Source organism: Tachyglossus aculeatus, unplaced genomic scaffold, assembly GCF_015852505.1.
Source record: "Tachyglossus aculeatus isolate mTacAcu1 unplaced genomic scaffold, mTacAcu1.pri scaffold_101_arrow_ctg1, whole genome shotgun sequence".
Lineage (NCBI taxonomy): Eukaryota > Metazoa > Chordata > Mammalia > Monotremata > Tachyglossidae > Tachyglossus > Tachyglossus aculeatus.
In genome coordinates, this window is record NW_024044842.1 from 1541220 (window position 1) to 1565375 (window position 24156).

General features: G+C 44.7%; 1 protein-coding gene across 1 annotated transcript in view; it reads right to left on the bottom strand.

Annotated features, from left to right (window-relative positions):
- Positions 1-1458: 1458 nt before the first annotated feature.
- The window catches only part of LOC119922220 (restin homolog), a 56544-nt gene continuing 33846 nt past the window's right edge, over positions 1459-24156 (bottom strand). Inside the window, exons 92-150 of the mRNA XM_038742179.1 lie at positions 24040-24060; positions 23676-23696; positions 23428-23448; positions 23325-23345; positions 23194-23214; positions 22680-22700; positions 22330-22350; positions 22004-22024; positions 21873-21893; positions 21735-21755; positions 21483-21503; positions 20828-20848; positions 20705-20725; positions 19969-19989; positions 19739-19759; positions 19624-19644; positions 19493-19513; positions 19000-19020; positions 18618-18638; positions 18324-18344; positions 18193-18213; positions 18002-18022; positions 17383-17403; positions 17131-17151; positions 17004-17024; positions 16872-16892; positions 15947-15967; positions 15205-15225; positions 15092-15112; positions 14962-14982; positions 14672-14692; positions 14511-14531; positions 13811-13831; positions 13697-13717; positions 13563-13583; positions 12583-12603; positions 12240-12260; positions 11919-11939; positions 11788-11808; positions 11648-11668; positions 11080-11100; positions 10836-10856; positions 10701-10721; positions 10585-10605; positions 9926-9946; positions 9580-9600; positions 9466-9486; positions 9320-9340; positions 9036-9056; positions 8443-8463; positions 8130-8150; positions 8008-8028; positions 7871-7891; positions 7181-7201; positions 6254-6388; positions 5572-5592; positions 5435-5461; positions 4421-4447; positions 1459-3307 (exon numbers count right to left, since the gene is read on the bottom strand). Of these exons, the coding sequence (XP_038598107.1) occupies positions 2784-3307; positions 4421-4447; positions 5435-5461; positions 5572-5592; positions 6254-6388; positions 7181-7201; positions 7871-7891; positions 8008-8028; positions 8130-8150; positions 8443-8463; positions 9036-9056; positions 9320-9340; positions 9466-9486; positions 9580-9600; positions 9926-9946; positions 10585-10605; positions 10701-10721; positions 10836-10856; positions 11080-11100; positions 11648-11668; positions 11788-11808; positions 11919-11939; positions 12240-12260; positions 12583-12603; positions 13563-13583; positions 13697-13717; positions 13811-13831; positions 14511-14531; positions 14672-14692; positions 14962-14982; positions 15092-15112; positions 15205-15225; positions 15947-15967; positions 16872-16892; positions 17004-17024; positions 17131-17151; positions 17383-17403; positions 18002-18022; positions 18193-18213; positions 18324-18344; positions 18618-18638; positions 19000-19020; positions 19493-19513; positions 19624-19644; positions 19739-19759; positions 19969-19989; positions 20705-20725; positions 20828-20848; positions 21483-21503; positions 21735-21755; positions 21873-21893; positions 22004-22024; positions 22330-22350; positions 22680-22700; positions 23194-23214; positions 23325-23345; positions 23428-23448; positions 23676-23696; positions 24040-24060 (1868 nt within the window). The 3' untranslated portion in view covers positions 1459-2783. The remainder of the gene's footprint in view (positions 3308-4420; positions 4448-5434; positions 5462-5571; positions 5593-6253; positions 6389-7180; positions 7202-7870; positions 7892-8007; positions 8029-8129; positions 8151-8442; positions 8464-9035; positions 9057-9319; positions 9341-9465; positions 9487-9579; positions 9601-9925; positions 9947-10584; positions 10606-10700; positions 10722-10835; positions 10857-11079; positions 11101-11647; positions 11669-11787; positions 11809-11918; positions 11940-12239; positions 12261-12582; positions 12604-13562; positions 13584-13696; positions 13718-13810; positions 13832-14510; positions 14532-14671; positions 14693-14961; positions 14983-15091; positions 15113-15204; positions 15226-15946; positions 15968-16871; positions 16893-17003; positions 17025-17130; positions 17152-17382; positions 17404-18001; positions 18023-18192; positions 18214-18323; positions 18345-18617; positions 18639-18999; positions 19021-19492; positions 19514-19623; positions 19645-19738; positions 19760-19968; positions 19990-20704; positions 20726-20827; positions 20849-21482; positions 21504-21734; positions 21756-21872; positions 21894-22003; positions 22025-22329; positions 22351-22679; positions 22701-23193; positions 23215-23324; positions 23346-23427; positions 23449-23675; positions 23697-24039; positions 24061-24156) is intronic.

The following is a 24156-nucleotide window of genomic DNA, read 5'->3' on the forward strand; positions in this document are numbered from 1 at the left end:
AATTACAGATAGAGGCAGCAACAGAGTATAAGGATAGGCACATAAGTGCAGACACGGTAATAATAATAATTATGGCATTTATTAAGCGCTTACTATGTGCAAAGAGTACGCAAAGGGTGAGTATCAAAGGGCTTAAGTAGTACGGACCCAAATGCATAGGTGACCAGAAGGGAGAGAGAGTAGAGTGGGAAGTTGAGGGGTGACTCAGGAAAGGCTTCCTGGAAGAGATCTTAGTAAGGCTTTGAAAATGGGAAGAGTGGATGTCTGGCTGATACGAATGGGTAGAAAACTCATAGAAGTTCCAAAGGAACTTAGAGGAGAAGTCACAAGGCCCCTAACGATGAATCCACTCCTCTCATCATCTCTCTGCTTCTCCCAACCTTCCCATTGGGATCTCTCCACAACAAAGCGCTCTCAATTCTCCCTATGTAGACTGATTAATATCAGTATCAACTGATAAAGAGCCACAGTCCCCAAAGCCAGTGTTCCGTGGATGCACGTACCTGTCTGTCACGGTGCTGTCAAGTCTTGGCTGAGATGAGGAGAGGAGCAGAGGCCCTGCCGGGGCCAGCAGTTTCACCTTCAGGCTTTGGATTCCAGTGACTCTGTCAGAAATCTTTCTGTTGGCTGTTAATGGCTGTTAGCTGGCTTCCCATAGCTGCACACTGAACAGGTATCTGGCCAGAGACACAGATTCCTGCCTCTTGTTCCTGTCAGTTCAGAAATGACAGTCGAACAGGAGTAGGAGAACAATTTTGTGACTGAACTTTGTCACACTACCTTAGCAATTTGGCCATAAAAATAATCTTATCTTCTTTTGTTGTTATATGTGTCCACAGGTGGGTCCCACAAATCCCTTGGAACATCAAAGTTCATCAAGAACATTGAGAAGCAGCGTGGCTCAGTGGAAAGAGCACGGGCTTTGGAGTCAGAGGTCATAAGTTCAGATCCCAGCTCCGCCAACTGTCAGCTGTGTGACCTTGGGCAAATCACTTAACTTCTCTGGACCTCATCTGTAAAATGGGGATTAAGACTGTGAGCCCCCCGTGGGACAACCTGATCACCTTGTAACCTCCCCAGCGCTTAGAACAGTGCTTTGCACATAGTAAGTGCTTAATAAATGCCATTATTATTATTATCAAAGGTCAACCTACCCATTTTATGACTGGCCCATTCTCCACCTTTTATGGTTCTTCCTGTCTGTGCCTGTTGATGAACGGGGAGAGAGTGGGGGCCATTACTCAAATACAGTTTGAGACAATTTACCTTGAAATCACTAGCCTTTAACAACTCAGGGCTGGGACAAGGAGGTAGGTGATGCAGCAGCCTTAAGTGGGAAGTCTCATTCCATGTGAGACTGGGAAGGAGCCTGTTTCATTGGATAACATGGACATATCTAACTTGGAAGTCCTTTATGGATTTTTGCCAACATTCTTGGTCCACTACACACACACTACCCAGATTTCCATTTATTTTTATTTTTAACATTTATTCACAAACACTGTATCATGGATTTCAATTCAGGTCATGCACATTGCACAACTAGCCAACGGATAATACAGGAAAAAGCAGCAGAAGTCTCTGAAAGAGGGTCTATGAATCATTTCAAACATTATGAATGTCCTCAAATCATGCTGGAAATCAGAAGTCATAGGTCATCAACTTGTTAATTATTTCTTTTTTTGATTTTCAACAATCCTGGAATTTTAATTGATAAGGGGTGTTCCACAGCAAAGGAGATTAGGACCACCAAGAGACTGTTCCTGTTCTCAAGAAGAGTTTTCCCCATTCCTCCCACAATGTTGTCATTTCAGAAATAGCCAAGATAATCATTTGAACCATTAAATATTTACTAAATTCTAAGCACTAGTCCTGATGCAAAATAATCTGGACATTAGCCATGTCCCACCCAGGGCTTACAATCTAAGAAGTAGGGAGAACAGAGATCTAATTCCTATTTTGCAGGTGAAGAAACTGAGACTCAGAAAGATTGAATGATTTGGCTAACCCAAGCTCCCAGACCCATGCTCATCCCACTGGGTCACGCTGTCTCTGGTCTTCAAAGCTTGTTTCTTTCCCAGTCAATTCCCTGTTCCCTCCCTGTACATCAAGGTGTCTTTGGAAGATGCTGGCCAGGATTATTTCCCACTCTACTTCTGTGGCTGTAGGTTCTCCCAGGGAGGGAGGGAAATGACCCTGGGACCATGGTGGCCTCTCCACATGTGGCCGTAGCCAAGAAGGTCTCAGCAGGATCTACGCAGTAAAACCCAGGTGATAAACAGAATCCGCACTTCGACCCCACCCTTGACCAATTATAAGCTGGTTGCAAATTAGTAGCAAGTTGTGCCAAGCTATGTTGGATCACCAGATCTTCGAGGGTAGGACCTCGTTGTCAAATTTTACTCTCTTAAAGCCTCAGTACTGTGCTTACGCACAGAGCGGGCACTCCATAAATATGCTGGATTTTATTAATTGATTGGGGCTGAAGACCGGATCACAAATGGTAAAGCAGCAAAGGTCTCTGAAAGAGTTAAAGTCCATGAACCATTTCAGACACTAGGAGTGTCCTCAGGTAATGCAGGAAATCAGAAGTCATCAACTTGGTAAATTATTTCTTTTTTGTGATCTTCAACAATTCTGTAGTTCTCATTGATGAGGGATCATAAAGGGAAATCAGCTGTCCTTTCCCATCTCAAGTGTCCTCATCAATAGCTGTAAAAGTCAGCCCTATCTCTGGGGAGGGGCGAGGGATCCAGAGGGGCAGGGTGTGTAAAAGCCAGGCCTCACTCTGGCTCTGAGCAGATGGTCAGAGGGGAAGGATCTGAGGACCATAGCCTGAAGAAGGGGAAGAGGGGCCCCTCGAAATCATGGGTGAAGGTATAGATATGAAATCCATCTGTCAAGTTGTAAAATGAAATATCTCCAGCCTCATAGTCCAGGAAAATGCCCACCCGGTGCAGGGGCTGTTTCAGGGACAGGGGAGTCTGGGGAGAGGTGAGGGCCCAGTATTCCTTGTCATAGAGCCTCAAAGCCCATAAGCTAGTTTCTGGAGTCACTGAGATTCTTCCCTTCCTGTTCACGTTGTCCTGACACACCCCCAGATCCCAGTCTGGCCTGTTCCCAACCTCCACCTCCCAGTAATGTCTTCCCGAGATGAAGCCCTCCCGACCCAAGACGCAGGGGAGGTAATCGAATCTCTTCAGGGTCTGGGGAAGATCTCGTGGAGTGTCATTCCACGACAAGCGTTTTCCTCGCTTGGACAACGTGAGTTGGGGATGGGCAGTGTCTGGATCCAGAGTCACATCAGCTGCAGAGAAAATCACAGAGTTTATGTGAGGTTAAAGAGGTGGGTCAGCAGGGGTACACTCTCCACAGCTTAGTGAGCAAGATTCTTGAGGGCGGTGACTATGTCTTTATATAATGTACCTTCCCCTGGGCCTACAGCAGTGCATTATTCTAAGAGCTTTGCCTAATTAATACTTGACAACCATTATGAAGATGATGATCATGAACATGGAAACAATAATAAGACTGAATGAACACAGAAATATGTTCATCCATTCCAGAGTTCTGGCTCTAGCAGGGCCACCAAAGAGTAATTGGTGGAAAAGTCTGAGTATTTTTCTTCTTGAGGTCCATCCTCTTCACCTCTGGTCATCTCAAAAGTCACAAATAGCATATATATGTATATACATATATATATATATAATATATTACTTATTATATACTATGTATATAATATATATATACATAGTACTTAGGCAGTATTTAGGAAGCCCATTAATTTATTCATGCTAATTCCAGTTGCACTTGCCTACACAATTTTATTCATTTATTCATAAATAATTCCAGGTCTATCTCTATATTTTTCCTCCTGCTACCAGTGAATGCATACAACTCAACTCTTGAATTCCCCATTGAATTGTAAGCTCTTTGAGGGCAAGAACTGTATCCTTATTATTATAGCCCTCTTTCAAGAACTCACTCCACATGAAGAAGGTACTCAGAAAACACTGTTGAATGACTACAGAGTTAACACATAATTAACACAGACATACAGAGAAACCAATTTTCCTTTCTGAGAGCAGGACACAAAAGAGGGCAGAGATTTTGGGGTGGTGGTTGAGGACTGAGAGGAGACAGCCTGCAAAGAGCTATTAGGCCAAAAGCCACTATTTTGGGTCATTTCAGACCACTTTGAAAACTCCGAGCTTTTCAGCAACCTGAGATGAGCCAGTGTGGAAGAAATGACCTCTCTCCCCTTCACGGACTGGGAACATATACAGAAATATCCATGAATGCTCAGATGCTTGATAGTGTGTCATAATCAGGAAGGCGGAAATGAATTAAATAATGCACCTTAATGGGGGTGATTTTATAGTAGAGCTAAGAAGTGGAGAGGGACATCAGAGGCTCTTACCAGAAAACAATGAAACCTTTCTCCAGTCTGAAAAGAAAACCGACACAGAGATCAAACTGGGCTCAGACTTACCCTAAGGACTAAGCGTATTTACTCCAATGAAACCTATCCTTTGTTCTCACTTTCCCAATCTGTCCTTGCTTACTTTTCTAGGCACAAATCCTCAGTCCTCTAGAGACCCTCTATCAGTCCTCTCTGATATTGTCAGTCAATAAATAGCATTTATTGAACAGCTGTATGCAGAGCATTATACTGAGTACTTGAGAGAGTATAATAGACTTAATTAGATATGGTCCCTGCCATCAAGAAGCTAACAACTGATAGTGATAATTGAGCCCCTGCTGTGTACAGAACCCTGTGCTAAACATTTGGGAGAATACAATAGAGTTACTAGACATAATCCCTGTCCTCAAAGAGTTATCAATATAGCAGATTGTTAGTCCTTCATTTTCTCCCTAGAGCTGAATCTTGGAGAGATGTCAATCTCTAAATATTCAGAAAAAATATTGCCTCCCTAATATATTTCCCTCTAGACTGCAAGCTCATTGTGGACAGGGAATGTGTCTATTACATTGTTATATTGTACTATCCCAAGTGCTTAGTACAATGCTCTGTACACTCTAAGTGCTCAATAAATAGGATTGATTGATTTCCTGTATCTCGGGGAAATATTCCTTTCATCTCATGTTAGTCTAAGAAAAACTAACAATATACTAGATTGTGAACATCTTGAGGGCAGGGGTTTTGTGGCCCAGGGTCATGGGGTCTATGGTTGATTTTGCATAAGCATCCTTCTGGACTCTATTATGCAGGTGAAATGCTCTCTCTCTGAAAATCAAGGAACATTTGAAGAGGCGACTCATTCCATGCTGTTAATTTATTCAAGGGGGTTCTGGGTGACTGTGTCTTCTAGTCTTTTAGCGAATTAAAAAGAAAAAGATCTAAATCATGACTCTCCTCATGCAGTGTAAATAGGGTCTGAGATCCCAGGGAGATAAAATCAACATCACTTACTGGCTCGGAACTGTGGCTTTCTCCCTTCTGAAAAGGAAAACACACACACACACACACACACACACAAACATGTATGAGTCATTGGACAGATACTCCTTCAGAGGCAGCAATCTCAAAGGGGAAGAAGTGGAATTTACCAGTGTCTATCCGGAGCACCACTGAAATCCAAACAGAAAGAAATCAATGAACATTTACATGAAATTTTGCCCCTGCCTTGAATACACAGTTCTCTGCTACACTGTAAGTTCCTTTATGGCAGTAACTGCATCTACTTTATCGTACTCTTCCAAGTGCTTATTTCAGTTTTCTGCATACAAGCAATCAGTGGTATTTATTGAGCACTATGTGCAGAGCAATGTATGAAGTACTTGGGAGTGTACGATAAAGTAGTTGCAATTCCTGCAATACAACAGACGTAGGAGAAAAGTCCCCTGCCCATAGAAGCTTGGGCAGTACAGAATAATAAGTGACACATTTTCTGTCCACGAGGGCCTAATTTTCTAGTGGGAGAGACAAACATAATCATATTTACTACTAGCGTGGTAAAAATAAATAAATAGATTAATCATAAATAAATGAGTGCTAAGGAAGGTATAAATAATTTTGTAAATGCTATCGAGGTCAGAACTGGGGAGTTGTGGGGAGAAATGGACGCACAGTTTTCTCTCTGGGATGGTTTAACCCACCCCAACTTTGAACCGTATTGTCCACTTAGCTGTCCCCGGGGAAATCCAGCCCAAGTACAAGTCTACCGGCTCTCAATCCTACACCTGAGCCATGAAACTTGAATCTCAAAAGTCCGAGATGATGTTAACTCACCTTTCCTCTCCTGGAATTCCTCTGAAATTCCCTTCAGACTGGAAGTTCTGGGTTCTGTGTAGAGATGAAGTTCAGAACCACCCCTGGTTTGCGGAACACTCGAGGAGAAATTAGCTTGCTCTGTCTGGATTTGATCTGGAATGGAATGTCAGACATTTACTATTCTATTTATTTTATTTTGTTAATATGTTTTGTTTTGTTGTCTGTCTCCCCCTTCTAGACTGTGAGCCCGCTGTTGGGTAGGTAGGGACCATCTCTCTATGTTACCAACTTGTACTTCCCAAGCGCTTAGTACAGTGCTCTGCACACAGTAAGCACTCAATAAATACGATTGAATGAGTGAATGAATGAATGATCCAAGAAGACCCTGCTGGGGATTGTTTGTTTTGCTTGTTTTATGGTATCTGTTAAATGCTTACTAAAGGTCAGGGAAGATGCAAGTTTCTCAGGTTGGACACAGTCCCTGTCTCCCAAGGGGCTCACAGTCTAAGCAGGAGAGAATAGGATTTAATCTCCATCTTGCAGTTGAAGAAACTGAGGCACAGATAAGTTAAATGACTTGCCCAAGGTCACACAGCAGGCAGTTGGAAGAGCCAGGATTAGAACCCAGGTCCTCTGGATCCTAGGCCCTTGTTCTTTCCACTAGGCCATGCTGCTTCTCAACTAGGAGACCCCAGTTGATACGCATTGTTGCCAGCCTGCACTTTTTCTGGAGGGAAATACAGAATCTTAAGGCTGAAATTGGCAGAAAACAGCCTCAGGCTCCCAGACAGTAGACACAATTTTTGTGTCTCAGGTTCCCCTGCTCTGACATAACCCAGTAGGCCTTGACCCCTGTTGGAAACTCCCACCCTCTGGTGAATGGAGAATTGGTAGATTCTAATGGAAAGACTGTAGGGAACATTATGGAGGAAAACTTGAACTTACCAAGGTCTTCTTGCAAATGCACTGGAAGAGAGAGAGAAATAGTAAGAGGTGCAAGAACTCAAGGCTGTGAATCAGGGAATTGGGGGTGGAGAGGAGGGTGAATTATCCTGTCCCTGAGCTGTTCATTTCTACCCCAACTTTAGCAGCCTCTCTTGCTCCACTCAGATCCACCTCAAAGAGAGTCACATGTCCAGGCTTTCCCAATTCTCCACGCCCCACAAGCCATGAAACCTTGGAGGCTGAAACTGAGTCAGCTCCCCTTCCCTCTTTTGGAATTCTTCTGGGTCAATGGGAGACAGAGAGGAAAATCACCCCTAAATCTGGCCGCTTCTTTCCCTCCAGTTAGAGTGAGCAGCGTGGCTCAGTGGAAAGAGCACAGGCTTTGGAGTCAGAGGTCATGGGTTCAAATCCTGACTCTGCCACTTGTCAGCTTTGTGACTTTGGACAAGTCACTTAACTTCTCTGTGCCTCAGTTACCTCATCTGGAAAAGGGGATTAAGACTGTGAGCCCCAAATGGGACAACCTGATCACCTTGTAACCTCCCCAGTGCTCAGAACAGTGCTTTGCACATAGTAAGCATAGTAAATGCCATTATTATAATTATTCATAATAAAGAATCCATCTTGAAGAGGGCCACTTCATATCCCATAGGCTAGGAAACTGAAACTCTGGAGCTTGAAGCAACTCACCTCTCATCTTCTGGAGTTCCTCTGAAACAATGAGAAGGGGAAAGAGAAAGAAGGGATTGATAGTCTGAAGAAAAGAGCAACTGAATGTATGTGTCCAGAACTTCCCTGGATCTATTATAACCCTAAGGAGAACTTACTTTGCTCTGCCCGGGCTTTATCTGAAAAGAGAAAATAAGTCATCAGTGAAGTGGTTCCTGCAAGGAAGATATCCCCAAGGAAGAAAATGTCCCAGAAATTGGGAAGCACAATTGGTACTCACCATTCTCTGTTCGCAGTTTACCTGGAGGGAAAACAGAAACATAAGATGACAAGAGAAAAGGGAAATAATTAGTTCCAGATCCCAAAAGAACCAACCAGGATGGAGATTTCTAGGATGTGGCATAGCTTGGCTACTGATGGTCACCCAGAGGTTGCCAAACAGTGCTCAAGGCAGATAAGATTCACGGAGAAATTGTGCAGGGGTAGGACTATAAATTATTTTTAGAATGGTCTGTGGCCTAATCAGTTGGGTTTGGTTTCTTCTCTTCTCTGTGTGTGGAGATTTGTCCTCTTTAATGATAAAGGGAACTCACTCTGATCTTCTTGAAGACTCTCTGAAAAACAAAACAAACAGGAAAAAAAAGAGAAAGAAAATAAGGTCAACCTGAAATTTCTATCTGTCTCAAGTTATATAATAATAATGATGGCACTTGTTAAGCACTTACTATGTGCAAAGCACTGTTCTAAGCGCTGGAAAGGATGCAAGGTGATCAGGTTGTCCCACGGGGGGCTCACAGTCTTAATCCCCATTTTAGAGATGAGGTAATTGAGGCACAGAGAAGTTAAGTGATTTGCCCAAAGTCACACAGCTGACAAGCAGCAGAGCCAGGATTTGAACCCTTGACCTCTGACTCCCAAGCCCAGGCTCTTTCCACTGAGCCATGCTGTTATATGAGGGGCAGCGGTTGGTATCCAAAGGAGGTGGGTGGTTACTGGGACCTCCTCCCTGAATCTGTTAGTTTTCTGGGTAGGGAAAACTGGTCTTGTGTGGAACGCAAAGTTTCTCATGCTCTGATCTACCTCAACACCTCATCCCCCGATTTGGAAATTCCTGCCAGGAAATGTAAGGGCCATGGAGGATTCCTATGTGGAAACCGTGAAGGGTGAGGGGGAAACCAGAACTTACTGAGATGCTGTAGGATCAGAACTGAAAGAGAAAGAGAGATAAATGTGTTTATGTTGGCCAAGGCTGAAAAGGAGCTGGGAGCGACACTTAATTGAATGGAGAAATGGATCAATTTTCTCAGGACTCTTCATTCCCACCCCTACCCTTACTCTGGCCTCTATTCTGCTCTGCTTGGATCTCCCAAGGGGAATTCAGCACAAGGAGAGCCAGGCATTTCCACTTTCAGTTCCACAAAACTGTCCCTGAAACCTGGAGCTCGGGAGTTTATAGAAGGTGCAACTCACCTTTCTTCTCCTGGAGTTCCTCTGGAAGAAACAGAGACAGAGGAAAACTAATATCAGTCTGCAGGGAATGGTGAATGAATAGAGTTGGAGGACAAGCCCTCCTCTTAGCCCCACAGCCGGCCATGGGATCCCCAAGGAAAACTTACTTTGCTCAGCCTGGGCTTGTCCTGAAACAGAAACAATCAGACATCAGTCAAGTGAACTTTAAATAGTGAGAGACTCCCAGAAGATATTTCGGGGTGACCCCAGAAGATACTCACTGTTTTCTGCTTGCAGTTTACCTGAATGAAAAGATTAAAGTGCATATTTAAAAGGAAAAGGATATAAATCATCTGCCCCCAATTTTCCCCATTCTGACAGGACTTGAAGCACTTCAAACCCCATTTGAAAACTTCTAGCAGAAGGTGTAAGGGAGTAGGAAGGTCCTTTAAGGGCACTGGGAAAAATAGGAGAAAATTATATACTATAAGCTTGTTGTGAGCAGGGAGCATGTCTACCAACTCTGTTACACTGTACTCTCCCAAGAGCTTAGGACAGTGCTCTGCACACAGTAAGCACTCAACAAATACGCATGATTGACTGGTTGATTTGAAGACTGAAATTTACCAAGATCTTTCAGGATGCGAACTGCAAAAAAGAGAGAGAAACAAATGATATTGGGAAAAGCGGAGAGGCCAGAAGATGTGTCAATGACAAGAAACGTCCCACTTTAATTCAGCCCAACATGTCTGTGGATAGTTGGGATGTGGGCCCATTCATTGTGAAATGCAAAGAACCCTATCTGTCTTGTTTTTGGACCAGGCCATATGACTAGAAGACCAGATATGGTGGAGTTCTCAGATATTCCTGAGGGTCCTGAGTGGTCAACAGAGTGAGAAGCCAGAAAGAGGCACTAGCAGGTACAGTGGCCAATTATTGGTTAGAATTAGCTCATTGTCGGTGTAGAATATGTCTGCTAGCTGTATTGTACTGTACTCTCCCAAGCGCTGAGTACAGTGCTCTGCACATAGTAAGTGCTCAGTGAGTATCACTGATTGACAAACATTCTGACTCATAGGACAGATGTTTTAATTAGGGAGTTAGGGGTGGGAAAATACTGCATTCTCCTGACCATGGTGCTGTCTGTACTGCCCCCAGCTCTTGGTTCCCAAAGGCCTTCTGATAGGATTCACCAAACATGACCTGGAATTAAAGAGTTCCAGCCCTGCTTGTCCTTCCAGAATAGCCCAGACTAGATTTTAACTGGGAGCACATGAGTAACTCACTTTTTTTGTCCTGCATTTCCTCTGAAAAAATAGGAGAGGCAGAGAGAAATGAGTGTTAATCTGATGTGATGGAGCCCAGAATAACCATTGTCCACGGATGCCCATGGAGAACTTACTTTGCTCTACCTGGGATTGACCTGGAACAGAACAAGTCCTGGTGTGAGTGAAGGGCAGTCTGACCAGGTGGTACACCAAAGGAAAGATGTGGCCCAGAAAAAAATCCCCTCAGGGAATTCTCAGTTGGTACTCACTATTCATGGCCTGCAATTTATCTGGAGGTAGAAAAAATGAGAAGGAGATGAGAGGGAAAAATGATGGGAATCAACCCCAACCTATCAGGGAACCAACACCCCTGGTCTCCATGATCCCCCAGCTCTGACACAACCCAGTGGGTCTAAACCCCCAGTTTGAACCTCCAATTATCAGGTCAGTGGAAAATAGCTAGTTTCTCACTGGGAATTTGCAAGGAGGCTGAATGGGGAATCTAGAACTTACTGAGGTCTTGCTGTGCGCGCACTGCAGAGGGAAGAGAAAATAGGAGTGAGAATACTAATAATAATAATTGTGGTATTTATTAAGCACTTATTATGTGCCAGGCACTGCACTAAGCACTGGGGTGGACACAAGTTAATTGGGTTGGACACAATCCCTGTCCCATGTGGGGCTCGTGGTCTCAATCCCCTTTTTACCTATGAGGAAACTGAGGCACAGAAAAGTTAAGTGACTTGCCTAAGGCCACAAAGCATCCAAATGGCAGAGCTGGGATTAGAATCTATGACCTTCTGATTCCAAGGCCCGTGCTCTAGCCACTACACCATGCTGCTTCTCGGCACCATGTGACCCAAGCAGAAGAGGTTGAGCGTCCTGGACGTCTGAATCAGGGAGTTGGGGGTAGGAAAGAAGATGAATTCTATGGCAAAAGGATGATCGTCCTTCCCGCAACCTTGGTGGTCTCTCTCCCTGCAGTCAGATCCATCCCAGACGATCCATCTTAGAAAGGCTCACCCCATCCCCACATTCCCCAACACCTGAATCTGGGAAAGCAGAAACTGAGGCAACTCACCTTTCCACTCCTGGAGTTCCTCTAAAACCAGAAAGAGGGGGAAAAGAGTGTCAGAATGGGGGAATGTGGATCAAACAGACATGGAGGCTAGAACAATCCCTGTCAATGAGAACCCAGTGAGAAAGCTAATGAGAACTTACTTTTCTCTGCCTGGGCTAGACCTGAAATAGAATATTTAGACATTAATTAAGTACCCTCTGAAAGGAGGAGATCTCCCAGGAAAAATGTGGCACAGAGCAAACCTTGTCTGGGGATCCCAAATGGCACTCACCATTCTCTGCCTGCAATTTACCTAAAGATAAAACAGAAAAAAGAGAATGAAATGGGGAAATGGTGTAATCAGGCATATGCCTCCAATTCAGGATGGCGATTTCTAGACCTGAGATATCTTGGCTATCACTGGCTATGAGTGGGGTGCCAAGCAGTGCCTGTAGCAGATGGGATTCCAGGAGGAGTTGTGGAGGGTTGGTGACTTGAAACTCTCCCAAGAGTGAGAGGCAGTAGAGTTTTCTTTTGTCTTTCATCAGCTTCGTTAAATGACTCTCATTTCTAAGGGGCAGTTCGAACTCTTTAAAGGACAGAGGAAACTTACTGTGATCAGCCTGGAGGATCTCTGAAAAGGAAACATAGAGAAGGAAACCAAGATTAGTATCCTATTCGCCATAATAACCCAAGCTAGATAAGGGGTAAGGAGCTGGGGTTAGAAAGCAGGACACTTTAGGGAAGTAGTCTCAAATCAGCTGATGGGGAAAACCAGTCCAGCTGTAATAATGGACTAGGAGGACAGATGATTCTGATGCTGGTCAAGGGGGAGGACTAAAGGGTTTGCCCAAAGACAGGGTTAGTCCAATGTTTTGAAACTGTATCCCCAGGTAGAAATGCATGGTTCCACATGGGAGACTGTAGAGAGGGAGAAGCGGGAAATGGGAACTTACTGAGCTCTTGCAGCATTCGAACTGTGAGAAAGAAATGCACCCATTTAAGTTGGTTCAAGATGTGATTACTAAAATTACATCTGCTGCAAGAGGCCTTCCCCAACTAAACCCTCATTCCCTAATTGCTCTCCCTCCCACATTTGTACCTTTTAAACACTTAATAGCCACCGCACCCTTAGTCCTACAGCATTTATGCAAAATTATTTTAATACCTGACTCCTCCTCTAGACTGTAAAGTCTATGTAGGAAGGAAACTTGCTTTATCAACTCTGCATACCAAACACTTAGTAGAGTGACCTTCACGCCATAAGCACTTGATAAATACCATTGATTGATTGATTAATTGAGGGTCATGTGGTTCAGGCCACCATGAGAATCCTATTGCATCAACTGGAATCAAACTTTAATGCTGGTTGGCAGGGCAACAGTGGAGGAAATCAAATTCTGGGCCTACTGGGCATAGTTTAATGCCCAGGGATCTGAGTTGCCAGTGGATACAGGTGCTGGGTGTGGATTCTAACAGGTATAATGAACTGATCGAATTTGACAGAGTGTAAAGGATGAGGATGGGGACACCAAGGTATGAATTAGGGAATTGAAGAGAGGGGATTTTAAGGGTTTATTGAATTCACTTACACCCATCCCTTAATACAAATTCTTGCCCACTTGATCCACCTAGTAGAGTCCAGGTCAGGCAGAGCAGTCCAGCCATGATAATAATAATGATAATAATAATAATAATAATAATAAAGCACTTCCTGTGTGCCAAACACTACTAAGTGCTGGGGTAGATAAATGAAAATCAGGCTGGATACAGGTCCTGTTCCACATGGGGCTCAAAATCTGAGTAGAAGGGAGAACAGGTATGAAATCCCCAATTTACAGATGAGAACACTGAGGGAGAACAGCTCTCAAACTTCCCCCACTCCCCATAGGCACTACACCCTGGTTCATGGGTGGTCAAGACAGAAGCAACTCACCTTTCTTCTCCTGGATTTCCTCTAGAAAAAAATGGGACAGAGAGAAATGAATATCAGTCTGGAAGGAATGGGGATGAAATAGAGGTGGAGTCCCATAGCTCCCCTACTCAGGGGGGACCCTGAGAATAACTTACTTTGTTCTTTCTGGGCTTGATCTGAAGCAGAAAAAGAAAGACATTAGTGCAACACACTCTGCCAAGGGAGACACCCCGAGGAGAGCTATCTAGGAGACCCCAGTTGGTACCTACTGTTTTCTGCCTGCAGTTTACCTGTGGGAAAGAATGAAAGGAAAGTCAGGCCTCAACTGCCTGATGCCAAGCATAAAACCAACCAACCAACCAACCAATCAATCATATTAAATAAGATCTAACTCTGCACAGAGCACTCTACTAAGCACTTGGGAGAATGCAATACAACAGAGTAAGTAGATACATTACCTACAACAAGCTTACGTCTAGAGTAGGAGACAGACATTAATATAAATACATAAATTACAGATATGTATAGAATTGCTGTGGGACTGAGGTAAGGGTGAATAACGGGTGCAAATCCAATTGCAAGGTCGACACAGAAGGGAGTGGGAGAAGAGGAAATGAGGGCTTAGTCAGGGAAGACCTCTTGGAGGCTATGTGTTTTTAATAAGGTTTTAAAGTTGGGGAGAGTGAGACCAAGAGTTCTTCCCCTGATGGCCAAGGTAGAGGGGAGTCAAGCAGTATGCAAAGGGGACAAGCATCTTTGAGATGTTTCTGGGACTACTTCGTCTCTAGACTGTAAGCTCGTTGTGGGCAGGGAATGTGTCTGTTTATTGTTATATGGTCCTCTTCCAAGTGCTTAGTACGGTGCTTTGCACACAGTAAGCACTCAGTAAATATGTTTGAATGAATGAATACTTTCAATACCCCCATTGATGGTCAGCCTGATTCAAACCCCCTGAATAAAGGAACTCACTGTGATCGGCCTGGAGGCTCTCTGAAAACAAATGCAGAGATGGAAAACAAGATCAGTCTGGCATTCCATTCTGTCTCAGTGGTGCCAAAGGACAATAGAGATGATGGAAATTTCCTATGGGGAGTTGATGAGGTAGGGGGAGGAGGGGAACCAGAACTTACTGAGATGTTGCATGATTAGAGCTGCAAGAGAAAGAGAGAGTGAGAGAGAAAAATGTAATTACGTTGAACAAGGCTGAGAGGGAACTGGGGGGTGAGACTTTAGAGGTTTGTGGAACTCATGGAGAAGGAAAAGTAGATTTATCATCTTGCTTCTGGGACTGTTCCTCCCCCATTGAATCTGTCCTCTAAATCAATTTGCTCTGGTCTCCCCAGTTCAACTAGGCCAAGACCTGCCCAATCTCTACTTCCTGAAGCTTAGGCCTTGGGAGCCTAAGACAGCCGCGGCTCACCTTTCTTCTCCTGGAATTCCTCTGGAAGAAACAGAGACAGAAGGAAAAGTTTTAGCCTGGAAGGGGTGGGGACCAATAGAGTTGGAGCCCAGAACCCGCCCTGGCCATGGAATTCCAAGAGATAACTTACTTTGCTCTGCCTGGGCTTTAGCTGAAACAGAAACAGTCAAAAATCAGTGAGATGTACTCTGATAATAGGAAGACCCCCAGGAGAGTTGTCAGGGTGACCCACAAGGTACTCACCGTTCTCTGTCTGCAGTTTATCTGGAAGGAAAAAGCAAGGAGTGAATAAAAGGGAAAAGGACAGGAATAATGAGATAGGACAGGAATAATGACCCTAGTCTGACATACATCTAACCCTGTGTTTGACTGACTGCTTCCCTGATTCATTCATTTAATCGTATTTCTTGAGCACTAACTGTGTGCAGAACACTGTATTAAGCACTTGGGCAAATACAATACAACAATAAAAAGACACATTCCCCGCTTGCAATGAGCTTACAATCTAGAGGGGACTCTGAGAGGACTTGCTATATCTCAACCCCTCTTTAAAAAACCTTAGGGGAGGGTGTAAGGATGAAGGAAGATCCCTAAGGATGTCTATCTAGGGGGTGATGGTGGGTGGAGGAAGAGGAGGAATTAGCTGGAAATTACTGAGCTCTTGCAGGATATGAACTGTAAAAGGTAGGACACCAGGACACCAGGTGTCCAGGAAGAGAAAATAGGAGTGAGAATACTAATAATAATAATTGTGGTATTTATTAAGCACTTATTATGTGACGGGTACAATACAACAATAAAAAGACACATTCCCCGCTTACAATGAGCTTACAATCTAGAGGTGACTCTGAGAGGACTTGCTATATCTCAACGCCCCCTTTAAAAACCCTTAGGGGAGGGTATAAGGATGAAGGAAGATCCCTAAGGATGTCTATCTAGGGGGTGATGGTGGGAGGAGGAAGAGGAGGAATTAGCTGGAACTTACTGAGCTCTTGCAGGATATGAACTGTAAAAGACAGAGAGAAGGAACATAATGAAGCCAGCCAAAATAAAAGGGGCTTGGGGTTGTATCGACAATGGGAATATCACATTCTTGGTTTAGATCCCGTGTTCCTTCTGACAGGTGGAATTTAGAGCCAGACAACGGAAAGTGCTAGAACTCTTAGCCCATCATGGGACAAGTGGCAGAGAAGCAGCGTGGCTCAGTGGAAAGAGTGGAAAGAGTGGAAAGAGTGGAAAGAGCCCGGGCTTTGGAGTCGGAGGTCATGGGTTCGAATCCCGGCCCCACCAAATCTGCTGTGTGACCTTGGGCAAGTCACTTAACTTCTCTGAGCCTCAGTTCCCTCATCTGTAAAAATGGGGATGAAGAGTGTGAGCCCCACGTGGGACAACTTGATCACCTTGTATCCCCCCCAGTGCTTAGAACAGTGCTTTGCACATAGTAAGCGCTTAACAAATGCCATCATCATCATCATCAAGTTCTTCAGGAGAAGGGAAGTGAGAACCAGACACAATTGGCTTTTGGGTCAAATCTGAGTGTTCCGAGTGGTCAGTGGAGTGAGAGCCCCAGAGTGGGAGTCTAGCAGATGTAGTGGCCAATGAGTGGCTGGGTTGAACAATCCAGTTTGGAGGACAAGATGGAGGTGGATGGAAAAGGCTACATTCCCCTGATCATGGTACAGTCTGGTTTTTTAAAAATGGTATTTGTTAAGTGTGTATTATGTTGTAGGCACTGTACTACGAGCTAGGGTAGACATAAACAAATCAGACTGGAAGAAGTCCATGTCCCACGTGGGACTTAAGGCCTTAATCCCCATTTTACAGATGAGGTAGCTGAGGCACAGAGAAGTTAAGCGACGTGCCCAAGGTCACAAAGCAGGCATGTGGCAGAGCTGAGAAGGGTAACTCACCTTTCTTCTCCTGGAATTCCTCTGGAAGAGACACAGACAAAGGGAAATGAGTGTCAGTTTAGAGAGGATGGGGACCCCAAAGAAATGGAGCCAGGCACCACTCCGTCAATGCGATCTCCAAGGAGAACTTACTTTGCTCTGTCTGGGCTTGATCTGAAACAGAAACGGTTAGATATTAACGGAGGGCCATCTGACCATGGAGAAAGACAGAGAAGTGACAAGAAAAGACCCTCTAGGGGAGTCCCCATTTGGTACTCACTTTTCATAGCCTGCAGGTGACCTGTGGGAAGAAGTCACAGGAAATTAAAAGTGAAAATGGGGGAAACATCCCCAGTCTGCCACACAACTGACATGGGTTTTCTCTTCCAGCTTCTCCTGGTCCCTCTCCCCGCACAAATTTATGCAATGAGCCTCAACCACCATTTGGAAATTCCCATTGTCAGGCGAATAGGAATATATAGATTTTCATGGGGAAACTCTAGGGAGGATGAGGTGGGAAACTGGAACTTACTGAGGTCTTGCTGCATGCGCACTGTAAAGGGATGAGAGACAGAACAGAAAGGGAATGAGAAAGAGCAGATAAATGGAACCAACTAAAGCAGTGGATATGTGGGGACATGGAGGTATGGATTGGGAAGTGGGGAGCATGAATTCTTCAGCCACAAGTTAGTTTATCCCACCTCTGGCTTTAGTGGCATCTCTCATCTCCAGTTAAATCCATCCCACAGAGTTAAATTCAGAGGCCCACATCTTCAAAACCTTATTAAAAGTACAACTCCTCCAAGAGGCCTTCCCAGACTAAGACCTCATTTCCTCTTTTCCCACTCCTCTTTGTGTTGCCCTTGCACTTAGATTTGTACCCATTATACATCCCTCCTTCAACCCCACAGCACTTATGTAAATATCCATAATTTATTTAGTTATATTAATGTCTGTCTCCCCATCTAGACTGTAAGCTCACTGTGGGCAGGGAATGTGCCTACCGACTTTGTTATATTGTACTCTCCCAAGCAGTACAGTGCTCTGTACACAGTAAATATTCTATAAATATAATTGATTGACTGATCCATGCCCCACACCTTACAGACCATGAAAACTGAATCTGGAAAGTTGAATCTGAAACAACTCACCTTTCCTCTCCTGGAATTCCTCTAGAACAATGAGAGAGAGAGTGAGAGAGAGAGAGACACAGAGAGAGAGAGAGAGAGAGAGAGCGAGAGACAGAGAGAGAAATGAGTGTCAGTCTGGAGAAAATGGGGACTGAATAGAAAGGGAGCCCAGAACCACCTTCTTTTAGGTAGGTACTCCAACAAAAACTTACTTTGCTCTGCCTGAGCTTTATCTGAAAAACAACAGTCAGATTTCAGTGAAGTATACTATGAAAGGAAGAGATTCTCCAGGAAAGACATGGGACAGAAATGTTCCTTTTGGGGGAACCCAATTGGTACTCACCATTCTCTGCCTGCAGTTTACCTAAAGGGAAAGCAGGAAAAGAGAATGAAAACTGAAAACGGAAACAATCTGCTCAGACTCCAAAATGCCAACCAAGGATGGAGATTTCTAGATGTGAGCTATGTTGGCTACCAATGGCCATGGCAGGGTGTATTAGACAGTGCCTGTGGAAAGTGGTATTCCTGAAGAAATTGAGGAAAGCTGGGGACAGGGATATCTCCTTTGAATGAGAGGCATCAGAGGCTCCACTCCATTTGGAAATGTTCAGACTCTATGAAGAGAGAAGGAACTCACGTTGATCTGCCTGAAGGCTCTCTGAAAAGGAGACACAGAGAAGGACACAAGCTTAGACTGGAATTCCCACAGGTTTTAATGATGCCATGTTGCATGAGGGGCAGGGGCTGAAGTCTGGAGGGGGGGGGGGTCTATGAGGAGGAGAGGGGTCAAAGGTTGAAGCTCCTCACTGAACCAGTGAGAAGTTGCCTGGCGAGGGCGAAGAGTCCAGAGGGGATTCTGTCTCCAGTAAGGGATGCTGATCACAGGTTTTGACCTAATGTTTTCCATTCTCTGATTGACCCCGTTCACTTCAACCCCAATTTGGAAACTCCCTATCAGCAAGAGTAGGGGTGAAGGGGGTTCTTATGGGGAGACTGTGAGGGAGAAAACCAGAACTTACTGAGGTGTTGCAGGATTAGAACTGCAAGAGAAAGAGAGAAATGTTATTTACATTGGTCAAGGCTGATGAGCTGGTGGGGTGGCTTTACTGGACTTGGGAGTTAAATGGAGAAATGGGTCAGTCATTCAATCATATTTATTGAGCGCTTACTATGGGAAGAGCACTATATTAAGTGCTTGGGAGAGTACAGTTTACTCTCCCTGCCCACAAGGAGTTTACAGTCTAGGCGGGGAGACAGACATTAATATAAATAACTAAATTACGGATATGTACAAAATTGCCATAGGGTTGGAGGAGGATGAATGAAGGCACATATTAAGTTGGTCAGTCTCCAATCCCAGGGGTTGTTCAAGCCTCCTGACTCTGGATCCTATCCCAATTCATTCAGATTTCCCCTAATTCATCTGAGCTTGTTTGAGGCCTGTCAGCTGCCAAGCCCACACAACTGATCCTGAAATCAAGAATTCCATAGGCCTAGGTAACTGCAACTCACCTTTTTTCTCCTGGAATTCCTCTGGAAGAAACAGACAGAAGGAAATGAGGGTCAACCAGGAGAGCGTGGGGACCAAACAGAGCTGGAGGCCAGAACCATCCTGACCATGGGAACCCTGGGGAACAACTTACTTTGCTCAGCCTGGGCTTGACCTGAAACAGAAACAGACATCAATGAAGCACATTCTGAAAAAAACTGAGGGAGCCCCGCAGGAGAAATATCAGGATGTCCCCAGTAGGTACTCACTGTTCTCTGCCTGCAGTTTACCTAGAAGGGCAAAGCAAAGAGAGAATCAAGAGGGAAAAGGGCAGGAATTGGTCCCAGTCTGCCCAACCTTTGACATGGAGAATACCTGAAATTGTCCCCTTCTGGATTCTAATCATCTCCGTTTGGACCCCCAGGAGAGGGCATAATGGAGAAGGAAGTACCCCTCGGAGCATGTGGAAGAGAAGGAGAGTGAAGGAATTGGAACTTACTGAGATCTTGAAGGATGCGTGCTGCAAAACAGAAAGAGGAAAAGTGAGTGATACTCAAAGATGTTGGCCAAACGTTGATGCTGACAGGTGGGACATGGTTCCCAGACAATGAAAAGTAAATGTACCTTCAGATTATCATGATACAGTTATTTTGGGTTAGGGGTATGAAGGGATGTATGACCAGACAGGATGAAGTTCTCAGACATCTCTGAGGATCCCGATTGGTCAATGGAGTGAGGACCCAGAATGAGGTATTGGAAGGTATGGTGGTCAGTGATTGTCTGGAATGAACAACCCTACTGGTAGAATAAAAATGTCCTTGACTGGGGATTTGGGAGGGTGATGGGAAGTAGGCTACATTATCTTATCTGATCATGGTGCTATCTTTCTGCCTCAAAGTCTATCTTGGGGTGTATAACCTTAGACAAGTCATTTAAATTACATGTGCCTCAGTTTCGTTGTCTGTAAAATGGGGATTGAATACCTGCTCTCCCTCCTACTTAGATTTTGAATCCCATGTGGGACTGGGATGGTGTCCAACCTGATTATCCTATGTCTACCCCAGTGTTTAGTAAAATGTTTGGCACATATTAAGATCTTAAGAAATACCACAATCTTCATTAATTATCATCCACCCAAGGTAACCTGGACCAGGATGCTGCAGTCCTGCTGGGCCTTCTCCCACTACAGCCCACACTAGATTTCAGTTCCGGACACCAAGGGACATGCAACTCACCTTTCCTCTCTTGGATTTCCACTGGAAAAATAAGAGCACAGAGGAAATGAGTTTCAGACTGCATGAGAATGAAAGATACAGCCTAGTACTACCCCGTCCATGGGATTCCCAAAGAGAACTTACTTTGTTCTACCTGGGCTTGCCCTGGAACAAAAACAGTCAGACATCAGTACAGGACTGTCTGGACCCTGGTAAACACCAAGGAAAGAAGGGACCCAGAAAAAAGCCTAGTTGGTATTCACTGTTCCCAACCTGCCTGCAGGTTACCTGAAGAAGATAGGGGAGATTCAGAGGGAAAATGGCAGGAAACAGCCCCAACCCGGAAGCAATTGATCCAGACCTTATCTCTCAGCTTCCCTGTCTTTGATATAACCCAATGAGTCCAGACCATCACTTGGAAATTCTTATTAACAGGCACTGGAAAAAGTCCATGCCTGGGTGTTAAACGACTTGGTTTCTAATCCTGTCTGTGCCGCATGTCTGCTCTGTGACCTTGGGCAAGTCAATCAATTTCTCTATGCCTCAGTTTCCTCATCTGTAGAATGAGGATTAAATCCTCCCCCCTCTGATTTAGACTATGAGCTCTAGGGACAGTGTCCAACCTGATTTTCTTGTATCTACCCCAGTGTTCAGGACAGTGCTTGACACATAGTAAGTATTTAACAAATACCATGAAGAAACCCCAAAAGCAAACAAAAAAAAAAACCCAAAACATGTGGAATGTGTAGGCTCTCAGGGAGCTCTTATGCAGAGGACAAGGAGGGAAACTGGGACTTACTGAGGTCTTGTTGCATGCGAACTGCAAAGGGAAGAGAGAGAGTAACAGTAAGAGGAGCCAAAACAGAAGAGGTGCAGTGACATAGGTGAATGGATTGGGGAATTGCTGGTGGAAGGGAGGAGGAATTTTCCTGCATCCATAGCTACTCATTCCACCCACAACCCTGGCCTCTCTCCCTCCATTCAGATTCATCCCATTATCTCACAGTCCACGAAACTTGAAACTGGAGAGAATGAAAGCGAAGCAACTCACCTTTCTTCTCCTGGAATTCCTCTGGAAAAAAAAAAAAACACAGAGGGGGAATTTAGGATTAGGGTGTAGTGAATGGGGACCAAATAGAGATGCAGCCCAAAACTACCTATGTCAGAGGGCACACCAACAAAAACTTACTTTGCTCTGCCTGGACATTACCTGAAAGAAAAGTCAGACATCAGTGAGGTGACCTCTGAAAGGAAGAGATACCCAGGAAAGATGGGGCCCAGCAGTGTGCCTGTTTGGGGGGAACCCCACTTGGTACTCACCATTTTCTGCCTTCAGTTTACCTGGGAGTGGGGATAGAAAAGAAAATGAAAAGGGAAAAGGGCAGGAATCAGCCTCAGGCTCCAGAAAGCCAACTTGGGAGGGATAATTCTAGATTTTGAATTTGTTGGCTACAGATGGCCAAACAGAGGTTTTTAAGGATTGCCTACAGCATACAGGATTCCTGAAGAAATGGAGGAGAGCTGGGAACAGGGAAATCTCTAGAGATTGGGAGGCAGCAGAGCCTTCTCTTTTCCATCTTCAACCTCATTCAACCCCTCTAACCCATAAATTGGAGGTCTGACCTCTAAAGACAGAGGCAACTCACTCTGATCGGCTTGAAGGTTTCCTGAAAATGAAACACAGGCAAGAGAACCAAAGTCAATCTGGAATGCAGATTTGCCCTCAGACAGCTCAAGCTATATCTTGGGAGAGTAGGTAAGATTGGAAAGCAGAGCACTGTGGGAAGGCATTCACATATCAGCAGCTCAGGGGACAACCACGCTAGCCTGAGTGATTGATCAGGAAGACAGATGGTTCTGACTATATGGTTTGCCACAGACAGGATTCAGTGCTCTAATTCATCATTTGGAAATTATGCCTGGGTGGGACATGGAGAGAGATGGATCATTCTTATTGGGAGACTATGGGAGGGAGAAAAGTGAAACTGGAACTTACTGAGCTCTTGCAAGATTTGAGCTGTGAAAAAGAGATTAAAAAATAATTTGCAGCTGGTTAAGATGTAGAGGTGTGGGGATGAGGCCATCATGGGAACCCTGTGTTATCGTTTTGGGGCAAATGTTTATACTCTTTGGTGGAGCAACTGCTGGGGAGAGGGAATCAGAAGTTCCAGTTCCCTGGAAGAGTTTGAATGTTCAGGGACCTGAACCGTGAGTGGACAGAGGGCCTGGACTTGGAATATAGTAGGTATAATGGAAGAAAATTGACTTAGGCAAAGTCCAGGGGACTTTGATGAGGATACAAGGTAAGAATTGGGGAGATGTGGGGAAGAAAGGAGGGGACAGTATAAATTGTCCTTCCCCATTTGGGGTACATCCCACCTGCCCCTTTGTAACCCCCCAGGGGGAAATCCATCCCTGGAAAGCATAGGCCCATCAATTCTCAAATCCTCTCGCTCTCCCAGCAGGGACTGGAACCTGAAAAATGGGAAGTCAAGGCAATTGCAATTTACCTTTCTTCTCCTGGATTTCCTCTGCAAAAACAGAGACAAAGAGAACTGAAAATTTGGGCTCCATTCTCTTCAGACCGACAGAGATGGAGCCCAGAGATAGCACCCTGTCCATTGGACCCCCAAGAACTTACTTTGCTCTGCTTGGGTTTGATCTGAAACAGAAAAAAACCCAGATACCAGTGAAGCACACTCCCCAATGGGAGAGACCCGCAGGAAAGATTTTGGGGTACTCACCATTCTCTGCCTGCATTTTATCTGGAGAAAAGGACAAAAATAAAGTTGAAAGGTAATAGCATGGTAAATCAGCCCTTGTTTACATGACACCCAACCCACAGACCCAGCACTCTTGTACCAGTGGTCCAGATAGAAGTGAAGTGAGCAGTACCCATGAGGGACAGGAATCACTGAGAGCTTATGGGAACTCCTTCCAGGACCTAATTTATCCCTCATGCGTGGACCCTTCAAGGAGAAATGGAACTCACTGTGATCAGCCTGGAGGCTCTCTGAAAAACAAACACAAAGAGGGGAAATTAAGTCAGAGTGGAATTCCCATCTGGCTCGATGGGGTTAAGTTGCACGGGGCATAAGAGCTGAGATGTGGATGGGATGGGAGAGGAGGAGGAGGGTCTGCATCTATGAGAAATGATCTGGGCAGGGGTTATTGGCTAGAATGATGTTTCTGTATCCAGTCATTGACATTGATCCCAGAGTTTGACCCCAAACTTTCCAAACTCTGATCAACCTAATGTATATCAACTCCTACTTGGAAACTTCCATCAATGAGACTAGGGAAGTCAGATGGTTCCTATGAGGCAAGGGAATATGAGAAAAGAAACCATAACTTACTGAGATGTTGCAGGATTAGAACTGCAAGAGACAAATAGAGAAATGTTTTTACATTGGCTGAGGTTGAAGACTTGTTGGGGGTGAGATTTTACTGGTATGGGGAATTTAGTGGAGAAA